Raw genomic sequence first — 14,662 nt, forward strand, 5'->3', positions numbered from 1 at the left:
AATAAACTCTCAGAAAACAGTTTGTTCCACTTACTGAACTTTGGATGTTGCGTCAGCGTGTGCCCCGTGTCCGTGTTCGCGGCGTCAGCATGTGCCCCGTGTCCGTGTTCGTGGCGTCAGCGTGTGCCCCGTGTCCATGTCCATGTTCGCAGCGTTAGCCCCCCCCTGCCACTCCAGGGCTGGCCCTGGGCGCCCGCTGACCTGCTGACGGGGCTGTATTCCCGAGAGTCCCTGGCCTTTGGCAGATGCAGAAGTGCAGTCAGGTGCTCACGTGGGCAGCCCGAGATGGCCAGGCGCCGTGACCAGCTGAGCGGCTGCTCACACTCAGCCCTGTGCAGTGCTTTGAGCTGGACACTGTCACTCCTGCCCTCAGATGAGGAAAAGGGTGGCACGTTGATGCTTGTCAGCTACACCCCAGGGGCTGTGCTCAGGAGATGTGCTCCATGGGATGGCCGTGCCTAGACGGGAGGGCAGTGGAGGCTCTTCACGCCAGGCAGCTGGTGGCACAGTGCTGAGGGCGTGGGGTCCCACGTGGCTGTCTGGCAGCGTGAAGAGCATGTGGGTCTGTGTGTGTATGCATGCATGCGTGTGTGCCTGTGTGTGCCCAAAATCTCAAGAGAAGAATGGAGAAGGGATTGCAGTGATGCTGTCCCCGTGGGGTGATTTCTCACTTTGTCTCTCTCCCCCTCCTTCCTCTCTCCAATGAGCACGCATACATGGCAAAAATTAAAAAATTAATAAGGAGGAAATAGCCACAGTGAAACAGACATGAAGGTTGGGAGAGACCAGAGAGACTGCAAGGGGCGAGGCCTGACAGGCTTCCACACACGGGGAACTGGCCCAGGCGCAGGGGCAGGCCAGGCAGTGCAGAAGGCGCGTCTGGGGTTTCAGAAACGGACGGGTTTCTCTTTTTGTTTTTGTTTTTGTTTTTTCTTTTGCTTTCTCTTTTTCTTTTTCTTTAAGAATTATTTTACTTACTTTCCCCCTCCTTCTCTCTCTTTCTTCCTTTCTCTCTCTCTCTCTGTCTTCTTCTCTGTCTCTTTCTCTCTTTCTGTCTCTCTTTTTCTTTCTCTGTCTCTGTTTCTTTTTCGTTGATTCTCTCTGTCTCTCTCTTTATCTCTTTATCTGTCTGTCTCTCTTTTTTTCTTTCTTTCATTTGACCAGAGAGGGACAAAGCAAGAGAGGGAGGGAAAGTGAGGAAGAAAGCTACCAGGTCTGAGACTCGAACTGTGGTCGGCCACGTGGAAGTCCAGCACCTTTCCACCATGCCACCTGCTGGCCCCCAGTTTCTTTTTTTAGAAAACAAACACAAAAACTGAGGAGGTTCAAAACCTGATGAGTTCTATGAGCTTTTGAAGACCATCAGACCATCTCACGACAGACTCGGTTACCCCAATGGAAACCTCAGCAGGGTGTGAGACGGTGCGTTTAAAATGGTGACTAAGAAGGAGAGGCATTGTATGTCCCCACTTAACATACACCGAGTGTCCGACCCTGTGACTGACACTGATTGACTAAAGGGTATAGCAACACAATATATAGATGTGAATACCAGATACAGTGTGTGTGAAGGAGGAGGGTCTGAGGAAGGACATCGAGAAGAAGAATAGGGAGGCTAAGGATTAATGGCACAAAGAAACATGGCGTGGTCTGTTGAAGAGATTTTATAGTTTTATCGACTGGACTAGGGAGGAATGTTCACATGTTGAAATATCTATTTTGTAAGCTAAATAATGTGCTTGAATGTATAAAAGAAAATGAAATTTTAAAATGTGAAAAAAAGTAAAATGGTGACACTTTAATGCAGATGCCAAGGGTCAAGCATAGTGGAGACTGGGCCGAGCTCTGCGCAACCACAGGGCAGCCCACACGAACGGCTGGGTCCCACAGGGCCGGCCAGGGCTCAGTCCCGGCCTCTGCTGCGCGTGCACGTGCCCGGGGCTCACAAGCTGGGGAGGGGGGAGAAGAGGGCGGCTCTGCGGGTCTGCCCCTCGTGTGCACGGGTGTCCTCTGTCTTGTGTACATGGATGCTCTCTTGTGTACATGGATGCTCTCTCGTGGACAGGGGTGCTCTCTAGTGGACAGGGTTGCTCTCTCTCTCTCTCTCGTGTACAGGGGTGCTCTCTCTTGTGTACTTGCAGGTGGTCTCTCTCTCTCGTGGATAGGGGTGCTCTCTCTCTCGTGGACAGGGGTGCTCTCTCTTGTGTACAGGGGTGCTCTCTCGTGTACAGGGGTGCTCTCTCTCGTGGACAGGGGTGCTCTCTCTCTCGTGGACAGGGGTGCTCTTTCTCTCGTGGACAGGGGTGCTCTCTCGTGGACAGGGGTGCTCTCTCTCTCTCTCGTGGACAGGGGTGCTCTCTCTCTCTCGTGGACAGGGGTGCTCTCTCTCTCGTGGACAGGGGTGCTCTCTCTCTCGTGGACAGGGGTGCTCTCTCAGGTACACAGGTGTGTAACAAAACAGAGGAGCAAGGGCAGGAAGGAGGGGTCAGAGGACGCACACCCACACACTGACACTTGCTGTCAGCCGCAGGCACCAGACCACACTGGGGCACAGGGTGAGGAGGGCAGGAGCAGGAGACGGGTGAGGACGCTCTGTCAGTCCCACAGAAGACGCACGTTCCCTCGCTGTGCATGCTGGGCACCAGCTCTCGAGGGAAGGCGCGTCCCTGCCCTGCTGAGCTGTGCAGTGGGTGTCACACGTCAGGCCGCGATGCAAGCCGGGACTCTAGGCACGTGCTGGCATGGGGCCTGGGGAGGAGAGGCCACAGGGATGGCGAGCTGCAGCGTCGGGAGTCAGGAGCCACACGGCTGCTGCCGTAGGCCAGGCAGGGACATGGGGGCAGGTCTGCTGGAGCTGGAGGAGAAGGGTGGGTGATGCTGAGATGCAGCACTCGGGAAGGCCAGGCACAGGTCTGACTTCGCTGGTCGCCTCGACACGCTGCCCTGAGTCGCTCCTTGGCCCCTGCAGGGCTCATGCTTGGTTATTCTGATGACTCCCCAGATCTGACTCATACCCAGGTGTTGGGCGGCCCTCGACGGTAACCGGCCTGGGCTGAACCCCCTCCTCACATCTTGTTCCAACGTGTCTTGAAGGACACGGAGCACGGAGCTGCTCCGGCTCATCGACCTCGACTTCTCGTGCACGGTGTCTCTCGTGGACCTGCCCCCGGTGAGCGAGTACGGCACGTACATCAGGAACTTTGGGAAAAAGAACACCCAGCAGGTCAGTGAGCTGCGCTGGCACGGGACAGCACGGGACAGGGCAGGGCCGGGGCCGTCTGGGAGGGAGCAGGCTCCAGGAAGGGGTTCCCTCCGGCACGGCACCTGCCGACCGAGAGCAGGTGCAAGCGAAGGCCCGACGGTGCTCCGAAGCCTGCGGGAGCTGGGCAAGATGCGGCCGCCACACCAGGGTGTCACCCTTCCCGTCTGGCCAGCTCAGCGGCTGCTCTGACCTTCCTGGGCTCTCGGCTTCACAGCGTATTTATTCCAGAGAGATGGCGAGCAGCGCCCTGACAAGGTCTTTCTCGTAATGCACGGTAGAGCATGTGCTTCAGAGACAGAGACAGAGAGACAGGAGCGCCCTCCGTGGCCCGGTCACATCCAGTCTCCAAGCCCGTCAGACCTCGGGCACTCGCGTGTGCCCAGTGTGTTCCCGGCTTGAGCGGTACGCTGCAGGCGCCCTGGAGCCAGCCCTGACAGCCTCTCTCATGACGGAGGGGGCGCAGGCCGGGGGAAGGAGGGAGCAGGGACACTCGGGGTCCTGGCCATGCCACAGCCTCTTTTCTCTGGTTCCCCGTCCCATCAGGTCTGGGTAAGTCCCCGCCAATGCCAGTGTGTTTCACGCTGCTGGGGTTGGGCCTTGAACCTGGTCGGCCGAGTGAGGTCCGCCTCCTCTGCACAGCCTCACCACCGTGCCGCGGTCACCCCCAGCCAGGACCCGCTTCCTCTGCACGACCTCACCACCATGCTGCGGGGCAGCCCCAACAGGCCTCCATGCCGCGATCACCCCCAGCCAGCGCCGTCCTGGGCCGTCCACACCGGCGTCCTCAGGGAGGCTCTGCACTCGTGGCAGGCGGCCCTCGGCCCCTCCGGAGGTCGCGTTGTTTCACGGCGCCGTCGGCCCATTGCTGCCGTGCCGTCTCGCCCTTGGCTTTCCTTCCTGTCTGTTGCTCAGCGTCCATGGCCGGTCCGGGGGTGGGCCCCTCCTGATGGCCCACACTGCGTCCTCCCCTGACCCCAGAGCTGCCCCGCTCATCCCGCACTGGGCGGTGCTTCCCTGATCTGCTCCAGGCGGGGCACCACAGCTCACGTTTCCTGTGCCCCTCCGCGGTGCTCCTGATAGCTGGTCCTGTTCTCTAGGGGGTCACAGCGGGGCCGGGCAGTCCCCCTGTCGCCAGGGCCCAGCGGCCTTGCCCAGGTTATGATGGTTACTGTCTGCTGTCGGTAACAGGCCCTCTTTGTGGACCATGTGCCCCTCTGAAATGAGAAGCAGGTTTGGGCACCTGGTAGCACGGGAGAAGGGGCCAGGTCCCACGTGACCGACGCGGTTCACGTCCGGCACCAGCGACTTTCGGAATGAGCTAAATGCATGTGCAGGCATGCCCAAACCCCGACGGACTGGGAACTGGAAGAGGGGCTGTGTCAAGGCCACGGCCTGCTTGAGGGCTCTCTGGCGGACATGCACAACCCACGGAAAGAACACCCTAAGCCAGCGTCCCTAAGACAGCAGGGCGCACTAGGCTCAGTGGTGCCGTTGATATCTTTAGAATGATCGAAGTTGTTTGATTAGGCCCTTTTCTACCAGACGTCTAAAACCTGGGAGTCTTTACGTGATTATCCTATTATACTTTTTAAAATTTTTTTGAGAGGTTTTTGCTATAGGGTACGTGTGCTCGCCAGAAAGAGAGAGACAGAAAGTGAGAAATCACCCCCAGGGGGGATGGCCACACAGCGATTCCTTCTCCATTCTCCTCTCGGGATCTTGGGCACGCACGCACAAACTCCCTGTGAGAGTTTTAAGCCACTGGGTCCGGGACGCAAACCACGGTCGACTATGTGGGAGTCCAGCGACATAGCCGTTACACTAACTGCTGGTTCCCAACGTCCCTTTGTCTTCAAGGCCTACGTCCAGTGTAACGAGGACAGTGTGGAACGAGACACTCAGACCGAGGACACGGAGACCAGGCATGTGTGGACGCAGCACCCAGGGGAGGGTGCCCTTGTGTCTGGAGGTACGTCACTGGACGCCTGCCCGCCCACCCTGGCTGCTCCGGCTTTCCTCGCTGCCTTTCTTGCTCTCTCTCTTCATGCCCTTCTCTTGGGTGTGACTGTTAGTGTTCTCGGAGACCCCAAGCTCTTAAAGGAGCAAATGAGCTCTTGCCACCGAGGCCAGCTCTGCTGAACTGTGGGCCTGGCCAGGGCACTAACATTTCATCCCTGAACATGCTGGGGAGGCCTCACTGTTGGGCCTGGGGGCGCCCTGCCGCTCATGGGGCACAGTCCGCTCTGGTGACCTTAACTCCCACGCTGTCGTGCAGCTGGGATCTGCCCCTCAGCCCCGGCCCTGCAGCCGCTAGCACCCTGACTCCGTCTCTGGTCAGTGTTTTCCTTGAGAAGTGCTCTCTGTCCGCAGGAATTACATTTCTCCCCTCCCTCGGATGAGTGTCACCTTAAGAAAATACATACCTAAATGAGATGCTTTGTAATGGAGTTGATTTTGTTTTCTTTAATAAACTTAGAAAGGATTTGGCTTGCAGACTGTCTATAAAACAATCTGTGGTTTTGGGGAAAAATCTACCAGTAGGTCTAGAGAATAGAGTCGCAGCTTTTCCTCCTAGGTCTCTGTGCTCACCGATGACCTGTAACCTGTAACTCACATGCACACTGAGACGTGTAACAGTGACTGGGTCGGCCGGGTGCTGAGTGTTGTGTGACCTGTCTCTTTTAGGTAGTGAGAACAGAGATGGCGCTGATGGCACCGTTGTGCCGAAGATCGACACGCCCCGGCTGTCTGCCTTCCTCCGGGCAGCTTGCCAGGTACCCCCATCATATGGGCTAGTAAATCTCTCAGTGCCACCAGGCAGTGGGGCCAGCAGATGGCATCACTGTGCGGTTAAGGAGCTGGAAGCCCACACCAGGCGCGTGCGTGCCCAAGATCCCGAGAGGAGAATGGAGGAGAAGCGATTGCGGCATGGCCACTTCCCCTGAGGGTGATTTCTCGCTTTCTGTCTCTGGCTCTGTCTCTTCAGCACATGCATGTGTCCTATAGCAAAAAATCTCCAGAAAAGCAAACCACCCAGCATGAAGTCTGTGTCTGGTGTGTCTCACAAATGCCCTAAGCTCAGACCAGGAGAGGAGCGTGGCCAGCACGTGACCCTGAGGCTGTGGTGGACCGGCCGGTCTCAGCCTGTGTCAAGCGCTGTGTGGAGTGGGTGGGGTGGCTTTGTTCTGCCCCGCGGGGTGCTGAGAACCCTGGTGACGAGACAGGGCTCTCCACAAGACGCCTGGTTGTTATCAAAGTCTGGGCTAGAGACTTTTCCCCTTCCCCGGAAGGGCAGTGTGTGGGTGCAAGATGGGGTGAAGGGGAGTGGGGAGCAGCGACGGCCTCCGCCTCGCCGCCACCCCGTGTTCCGCTCGCTGATCTGAGTCACCGCCTTCGGGAGGGTGCTGAGAGCAACGGTCCGTGCTGCAGGGTTGGGCCTCGGCCGCCCCGGCTCTGTGGGTCAGAGTGAGGGTGAACCCAGCCCTCGTGGAGCTTTTGCCGTAAGTGCTGCCGTGGGGAGGATGGTGGCCTCTTGTGTTGATGACAGCCATCGTCAAGCAGTTACTTGTAGAAATGGAAATGATGAAAAAGATAGTTTTTTAGAAAAAAGATGGTACAGGGCCCAGCTGGTGGTGTGGTGGTTTCAGAGGCTGGATCTCACGTGGCCAAGTGGGCAGTTCCAGTCCTGGCGCCCGCGACTTGCGAAATGCACCAGACACACGTGTGTACATGCATGCCCAGAATCCCAGCAGGTGGAGCAGAAGAGACTGGCGTGGTGCCCCCAGAGTGGACCACTCACTTTCCCCTCCGTCTGGGCAAGGGGGGCGCACCCTAGAGCGGTCGACAGTGGTGACGGTGACATGGTGGGCAGCATTTGTTAAAGACGTCTCACGTTCCTTTGAAAGGTGGTTGCAGTTTTGCTCGAAGAGGATCGGATGGCAGCTGGGCCCAGCTGGAATCTGAGGGCACAAGAGCACACCCTGCCCTTCAGCGAGAGCTCCTCACAGCTGAACACGAGCCTGCCCTTCCTTCAGAGTAAGAGTGAGACCAGGCCCGGGTGTGGCCCTCAGGCCTTAGACCCAACACTGACGCTGAAGTAGGCTTTCGCGTCGTGTTAGCTTTTCGAGAGGCGGCTTGGATGAAGCAGAGGGAGTCGGGTGGAGTCAGGATGGTCATGGGCTGTGGGGGCTGGGATAGCGGCTTAGGTCCAGGTGGCCAGATGCCGACATGTACCATTTTGCACTTGGGTTTCTAAGTCAGCCACAGGTACCGAACATGAGACTCTGCGGGGGGCACAGGACCACAGGACGTGTGGAACGTGGCCTGTGGTTGCACATAACGTCTGGCCGGGTTAGGCTGTCCTCGTGGGAGCCAGTTCAGAGCTGACCAGCTGCCGCCCCTGTGCTTTCTGAAGGCGGTGGTCCTGGTGTGAGGAGGGTGGGGCCGGGCTGACCCACGGCTTCTCCTATGGAGGCGGGGACACCCTGCCTGGAGGCCCGTGTGCGGGGCCGGGGCAGTTGGTGCCACGTGTGTCAGACATGCCTTCTGCCCTGACCGCCGCAGTGGCTTACGTCAGCAAAGGCGGTGTCGTCAGCTCAGCGGCCTCTGTGCTCTTAGCAGGCTTTGTCTTTAAGCATGAGAATTACCCTGTTAGAAAACAGTCGCTCACGGCACCTGGAGCCTTTAACCCCTTCCCCTTACCATGCAGAGAGACACAGCTACTGCACCCGTCTTGGGCCGGCAGGGCCTGGTGGTTCAGGCGCTGGATTCCCTGCGTCCGACTGTGCAGTTTGAGTCCCAGACCTGGTGACTGAGAAGCACACCAGGTGCATGTGTGCGTATGTCTGAAATGCCAAGAGGAGAATGGAGGAGAAGGGATTATGAAACGGCCATCCCGCATGGGGGCGATTTCTCACTTCCCCTCTTGTCTCTCTCTGGAGCCCTACAGGAAGTGAGAAAAACACACGCACAATAGCAGGGCTCAAGTGTATGGGTTCTGTTTGTTTTCATACCTAGACTGGCCTTGCCGTGTCAGCTCCCGTGTAGACAGGGCCTTGCCGTGTCACCTCCCGTGTAGATGGGGCCTTGCCGTGTCACCTCCCATGTAGACGGGGCCTTGCTGTGTCACCTCCTGTGTAGACAGGGCCTTGCCATGTCACCTCCTCCGCTCCTCACAGCTGGGACCAGGCGTGCACCACCACCCCTGGCTCTTCAGGGTGGCCCAGAGTCAAGCCTGGCCTCCCAAGGGGCCTCAGCCAGCACGTGACGCCGCGCTGTCCCTGCCTTCGAGAGGATCACGTCTGTCTCTTCGCTGAGCTGTCAGTGCAGACACGCCTCCGTTCTCACCCTAGGTCGGAGAGTGTCCTGCCTGCACGCCTCTCGCGCTCAGAGGCACATGGTGGTCTCTGTCCACGATTTACCCGAGAAGGCCTTCGCGCCCTCGCTGGACGGCAGATACGTCCTTTGCGTGTGGGACATCTGGCAGCCGTCAGGGCCTCAGAAGGTCCTGATCTCTGAGTCCAAGGTACAGCCCAGAGGTGGTCGGGGTGCGAGGAGGGGTGGGCGGGGCGCGGACACGGCGGGGCGAGGGTTCGGGGCAGCGCCTCCCCTGGTGTGTCCTCACCCCTGCTGCAGGCCGACAGGCTGGACATGGTGTCTGCACACGTCCTTAGTTTAGGGACCGACCCGTCCGAGCACCCCGGGTCACCCTGGGGTGGCCTCTCAGGCCAGCTGGAAGTCAGGTGGTGGGTGCAGTGCAGACTTGAGGGGCGCGGCTGGGGGTCCTGCTGTGGGGCCTGGGCGCCCTTCGAGAGACTCGTCACCCACGTAGAGCCCTTCCGTGGTCTCAAGGCTTTCCGGGCCTGGTGCCTGGCACTGAGTTGGCGACCGGGTGGCTGTAGCTACGCGGCCTCCTTTGACCGGGAATGCGGTTTTCTGCCTTCCTCTCTTACGTTCCCCACACAGCCATGGGTTTCTCTCAGGTCTGCGGAAAGAGTAACCGTGTGGTGGCGGTCGGAACCGTGTGGTGGCGGTCGGAACCGTAACTTGGTGCAGCCGAGATGTAGATGCCCCGACGAGGGGGCTGCCCCGCTGGCGCGATGCGCTGTGCTTCCCACGTCCTCTTCGCTGTCCCCCCACCTGAGGGCTGTCCCCCCACCTGAGGGCTGTCCCCCCCACCTGAGGGCTGTCCCCCCCACCTGAGGGCTGTCCCCCCCACCTGAGGGCTGTCCCCCCCACCTGAGGGCTGTCCCCCCCACCTGAGGGCTGTCCCCCCCACCTGAGGGCTGTCCCCCCCACCTGAGGGCTGTCCCCCCCACCTGAGGGCTGTCCCCCCCACCTGAGGGCTGTCCCCCCCACCTGAGGGCTGTCCCCCCCACCTGAGGGCTGTCCCCCCCACCTGAGGGCTGTCCCCCCCACCTGAGGGCTGTCCCCCCCACCTGAGGGCTGTCCCCCCCACCTGAGGGCTGTCCCCCCCACCTGAGGGCTGTCCCCCCCACCTGAGGGCTGTCCCCCCCACCTGAGGGCTGTCCCCCCCACCTGAGGGCTGTCCCCCCCACCTGAGGGCTGTCCCCCCCACCTGAGGGCTGTCCCCCCCACCTGAGGGCTGTCCCCCCCACCTGAGGGCTGTCCCCCCCACCTGAGGGCTGTCCCCCCCACCTGAGGGCTGTCCCCCCCACCTGAGGGCTGTCCCCCCCACCTGAGGGCTGTCCCCCCCACCTGAGGGCTGTCCCCCCCACCTGAGGGCTGTCCCCCCCACCTGAGGGCTGTCCCCCCCACCTGAGGGCTGTCCCCCCCACCTGAGGGCTGTCCCCCCCACCTGAGGGCTGTCCCCCCCACCTGAGGGCTGTCCCCCCCACCTGAGGGCTGTCCCCCCCACCTGAGGGCTGTCCCCCCCACCTGAGGGCTGTCCCCCCCACCTGAGGGCTGTCCCCCCCACCTGAGGGCTGTCCCCCCCACCTGAGGGCTGTCCCCCCCACCTGAGGGCTGTCCCCCCCACCTGAGGGCTGTCCCCCCCACCTGAGGGCTGTCCCCCCCACCTGAGGGCTGTCCCCCCCACCTGAGGGCTGTCCCCCCCACCTGAGGGCTGTCCCCCCCACCTGAGGGCTGTCCCCCCCACCTGAGGGCTGTCCCCCCCACCTGAGGGCTGTCCCCCCCACCTGAGGGCTGTCCCCCCCACCTGAGGGCTGTCCCCCCCACCTGAGGGCTGTCCCCCCCACCTGAGGGCTGTCCCCCCCACCTGAGGGCTGTCCCCCCCACCTGAGGGCTGTCCCCCCCACCTGAGGGCTGTCCCCCCCACCTGAGGGCTGTCCCCCCCACCTGAGGGCTGTCCCCCCCACCTGAGGGCTGTCCCCCCCACCTGAGGGCTGTCCCCCCCACCTGAGGGCTGTCCCCCCCACCTGAGGGCTGTCCCCCCCACCTGAGGGCTGTCCCCCCCACCTGAGGGCTGTCCCCCCCACCTGAGGGCTGTCCCCCCCACCTGAGGGCTGTCCCCCCCACCTGAGGGCTGTCCCCCCCACCTGAGGGCTGTCCCCCCCACCTGAGGGCTGTCCCCCCCACCTGAGGGCTGTCCCCCCCACCTGAGGGCTGTCCCCCCCACCTGAGGGCTGTCCCCCCCACCTGAGGGCTGTCCCCCCCACCTGAGGGCTGTCCCCCCCACCTGAGGGCTGTCCCCCCCACCTGAGGGCTGTCCCCCCCACCTGAGGGCTGTCCCCCCCACCTGAGGGCTGTCCCCCCCACCTGAGGGCTGTCCCCCCCACCTGAGGGCTGTCCCCCCCACCTGAGGGCTGTCCCCCCCACCTGAGGGCTGTCCCCCCCACCTGAGGGCTGTCCCCCCCACCTGAGGGCTGTCCCCCCCACCTGAGGGCTGTCCCCCCCACCTGAGGGCTGTCCCCCCCACCTGAGGGCTGTCCCCCCCACCTGAGGGCTGTCCCCCCCACCTGAGGGCTGTCCCCCCCACCTGAGGGCTGTCCCCCCCACCTGAGGGCTGTCCCCCCCACCTGAGGGCTGTCCCCCCCACCTGAGGGCTGTCCCCCCCACCTGAGGGCTGTCCCCCCCACCTGAGGGCTGTCCCCCCCACCTGAGGGCTGTCCCCCCCACCTGAGGGCTGTCCCCCCCACCTGAGGGCTGTCCCCCCCACCTGAGGGCTGTCCCCCCCACCTGAGGGCTGTCCCCCCCACCTGAGGGCTGTCCCCCCCACCTGAGGGCTGTCCCCCCCACCTGAGGGCTGTCCCCCCCACCTGAGGGCTGTCCCCCCCACCTGAGGGCTGTCCCCCCCACCTGAGGGCTGTCCCCCCCACCTGAGGGCTGTCCCCCCCACCTGAGGGCTGTCCCCCCCACCTGAGGGCTGTCCCCCCCACCTGAGGGCTGTCCCCCCCACCTGAGGGCTGTCCCCCCCACCTGAGGGCTGTCCCCCCCACCTGAGGGCTGTCCCCCCCACCTGAGGGCTGTCCCCCCCACCTGAGGGCTGTCCCCCCCACCTGAGGGCTGTCCCCCCCACCTGAGGGCTGTCCCCCCCACCTGAGGGCTGTCCCCCCCACCTGAGGGCTGTCCCCCCCACCTGAGGGCTGTCCCCCCCACCTGAGGGCTGTCCCCCCCACCTGAGGGCTGTCCCCCCCACCTGAGGGCTGTCCCCCCCACCTGAGGGCTGTCCCCCCCACCTGAGGGCTGTCCCCCCCACCTGAGGGCTGTCCCCCCCACCTGAGGGCTGTCCCCCCCACCTGAGGGCTGTCCCCCCCACCTGAGGGCTGTCCCCCCCACCTGAGGGCTGTCCCCCCCACCTGAGGGCTGTCCCCCCCACCTGAGGGCTGTCCCCCCCACCTGAGGGCTGTCCCCCCCACCTGAGGGCTGTCCCCCCCACCTGAGGGCTGTCCCCCCCACCTGAGGGCTGTCCCCCCCACCTGAGGGCTGTCCCCCCCACCTGAGGGCTGTCCCCCCCACCTGAGGGCTGTCCCCCCCACCTGAGGGCTGTCCCCCCCACCTGAGGGCTGTCCCCCCCACCTGAGGGCTGTCCCCCCCACCTGAGGGCTGTCCCCCCCACCTGAGGGCTGTCCCCCCCACCTGAGGGCTGTCCCCCCCACCTGAGGGCTGTCCCCCCCACCTGAGGGCTGTCCCCCCCACCTGAGGGCTGTCCCCCCCACCTGAGGGCTGTCCCCCCCACCTGAGGGCTGTCCCCCCCACCTGAGGGCTGTCCCCCCCACCTGAGGGCTGTCCCCCCCACCTGAGGGCTGTCCCCCCCACCTGAGGGCTGTCCCCCCCACCTGAGGGCTGTCCCCCCCACCTGAGGGCTGTCCCCCCCACCTGAGGGCTGTCCCCCCCACCTGAGGGCTGTCCCCCCCACCTGAGGGCTGTCCCCCCCACCTGAGGGCTGTCCCCCCCACCTGAGGGCTGTCCCCCCCACCTGAGGGCTGTCCCCCCCACCTGAGGGCTGTCCCCCCCACCTGAGGGCTGTCCCCCCCACCTGAGGGCTGTCCCCCCCACCTGAGGGCTGTCCCCCCCACCTGAGGGCTGTCCCCCCCACCTGAGGGCTGTCCCCCCCACCTGAGGGCTGTCCCCCCCACCTGAGGGCTGTCCCCCCCACCTGAGGGCTGTCCCCCCCACCTGAGGGCTGTCCCCCCCACCTGAGGGCTGTCCCCCCCACCTGAGGGCTGTCCCCCCCACCTGAGGGCTGTCCCCCCCACCTGAGGGCTGTCCCCCCCACCTGAGGGCTGTCCCCCCCACCTGAGGGCTGTCCCCCCCACCTGAGGGCTGTCCCCCCCACCTGAGGGCTGTCCCCCCCACCTGAGGGCTGTCCCCCCCACCTGAGGGCTGTCCCCCCCACCTGAGGGCTGTCCCCCCCACCTGAGGGCTGTCCCCCCCACCTGAGGGCTGTCCCCCCCACCTGAGGGCTGTCCCCCCCACCTGAGGGCTGTCCCCCCCACCTGAGGGCTGTCCCCCCCACCTGAGGGCTGTCCCCCCCACCTGAGGGCTGTCCCCCCCACCTGAGGGCTGTCCCCCCCACCTGAGGGCTGTCCCCCCCACCTGAGGGCTGTCCCCCCCACCTGAGGGCTGTCCCCCCCACCTGAGGGCTGTCCCCCCCACCTGAGGGCTGTCCCCCCCACCTGAGGGCTGTCCCCCCCACCTGAGGGCTGTCCCCCCCACCTGAGGGCTGTCCCCCCCACCTGAGGGCTGTCCCCCCCACCTGAGGGCTGTCCCCCCCACCTGAGGGCTGTCCCCCCCACCTGAGGGCTGTCCCCCCCACCTGAGGGCTGTCCCCCCCACCTGAGGGCTGTCCCCCCCACCTGAGGGCTGTCCCCCCCACCTGAGGGCTGTCCCCCCCACCTGAGGGCTGTCCCCCCCACCTGAGGGCTGTCCCCCCCACCTGAGGGCTGTCCCCCCCACCTGAGGGCTGTCCCCCCCACCTGAGGGCTGTCCCCCCCACCTGAGGGCTGTCCCCCCCACCTGAGGGCTGTCCCCCCCACCTGAGGGCTGTCCCCCCCACCTGAGGGCTGTCCCCCCCACCTGAGGGCTGTCCCCCCCACCTGAGGGCTGTCCCCCCCACCTGAGGGCTGTCCCCCCCACCTGAGGGCTGTCCCCCCCACCTGAGGGCTGTCCCCCCCACCTGAGGGCTGTCCCCCCCACCTGAGGGCTGTCCCCCCCACCTGAGGGCTGTCCCCCCCACCTGAGGGCTGTCCCCCCCACCTGAGGGCTGTCCCCCCCACCTGAGGGCTGTCCCCCCCACCTGAGGGCTGTCCCCCCCACCTGAGGGCTGTCCCCCCCACCTGAGGGCTGTCCCCCCCACCTGAGGGCTGTCCCCCCCACCTGAGGGCTGTCCCCCCCACCTGAGGGCTGTCCCCCCCACCTGAGGGCTGTCCCCCCCACCTGAGGGCTGTCCCCCCCACCTGAGGGCTGTCCCCCCCACCTGAGGGCTGTCCCCCCCACCTGAGGGCTGTCCCCCCCACCTGAGGGCTGTCCCCCCCACCTGAGGGCTGTCCCCCCCACCTGAGGGCTGTCCCCCCCACCTGAGGGCTGTCCCCCCCACCTGAGGGCTGTCCCCCCCACCTGAGGGCTGTCCCCCCCACCTGAGGGCTGTCCCCCCACTGAGGGCTGGCCGCCGCACTAGTTAAACTCCTGACTGTGCGACAGGCCGCCTTCTGCCCTGCCCGAGCTGCCGGGCTGCGGGTCTTGCGGGGACACGGTGTCGTGTGCTCGGCCCTCAGCCGTGTGCTCGCTCTGCCGTCATAGGTGACGTGCTGCTGCTTCAGCCCGTCCAAGGCCTCCTTGCTGTTTGCTGGGACGGCGCACGGCTCGGTGCTCGTGTGGGACCTGAGGGAGGACTCGCGGCTGCACCGCTACGTGGGGCCGAGCGACTGCACCTGCACGTTCCGGACGCCCACGTTCTCTACCGGTCAGCGCGTGGGGCCC

At 64.5% G+C, this 14,662-nt stretch overlaps 1 protein-coding gene across 1 annotated transcript in view; it reads left to right on the forward strand.

Annotated features, from left to right (window-relative positions):
• The window catches only part of DYNC2I1 (dynein 2 intermediate chain 1), an 88,022-nt gene that overhangs the window by 56,404 nt on the left and 16,956 nt on the right, over positions 1 to 14,662 (forward strand). The window contains 6 exon segments of the mRNA XM_014586034.1: positions 3,094 to 3,223; positions 5,120 to 5,231; positions 5,948 to 6,036; positions 7,168 to 7,297; positions 8,614 to 8,786; positions 14,483 to 14,645. Coding sequence (XP_014441520.1) covers positions 3,094 to 3,223; positions 5,120 to 5,231; positions 5,948 to 6,036; positions 7,168 to 7,297; positions 8,614 to 8,786; positions 14,483 to 14,645 — 797 coding nt within the window.

Source organism: Tupaia chinensis, unplaced genomic scaffold (genome assembly GCF_000334495.1).
Source record: "Tupaia chinensis unplaced genomic scaffold, TupChi_1.0 Scaffold000110_1, whole genome shotgun sequence".
NCBI classification, from domain to species: domain Eukaryota; kingdom Metazoa; phylum Chordata; class Mammalia; order Scandentia; family Tupaiidae; genus Tupaia; species Tupaia belangeri.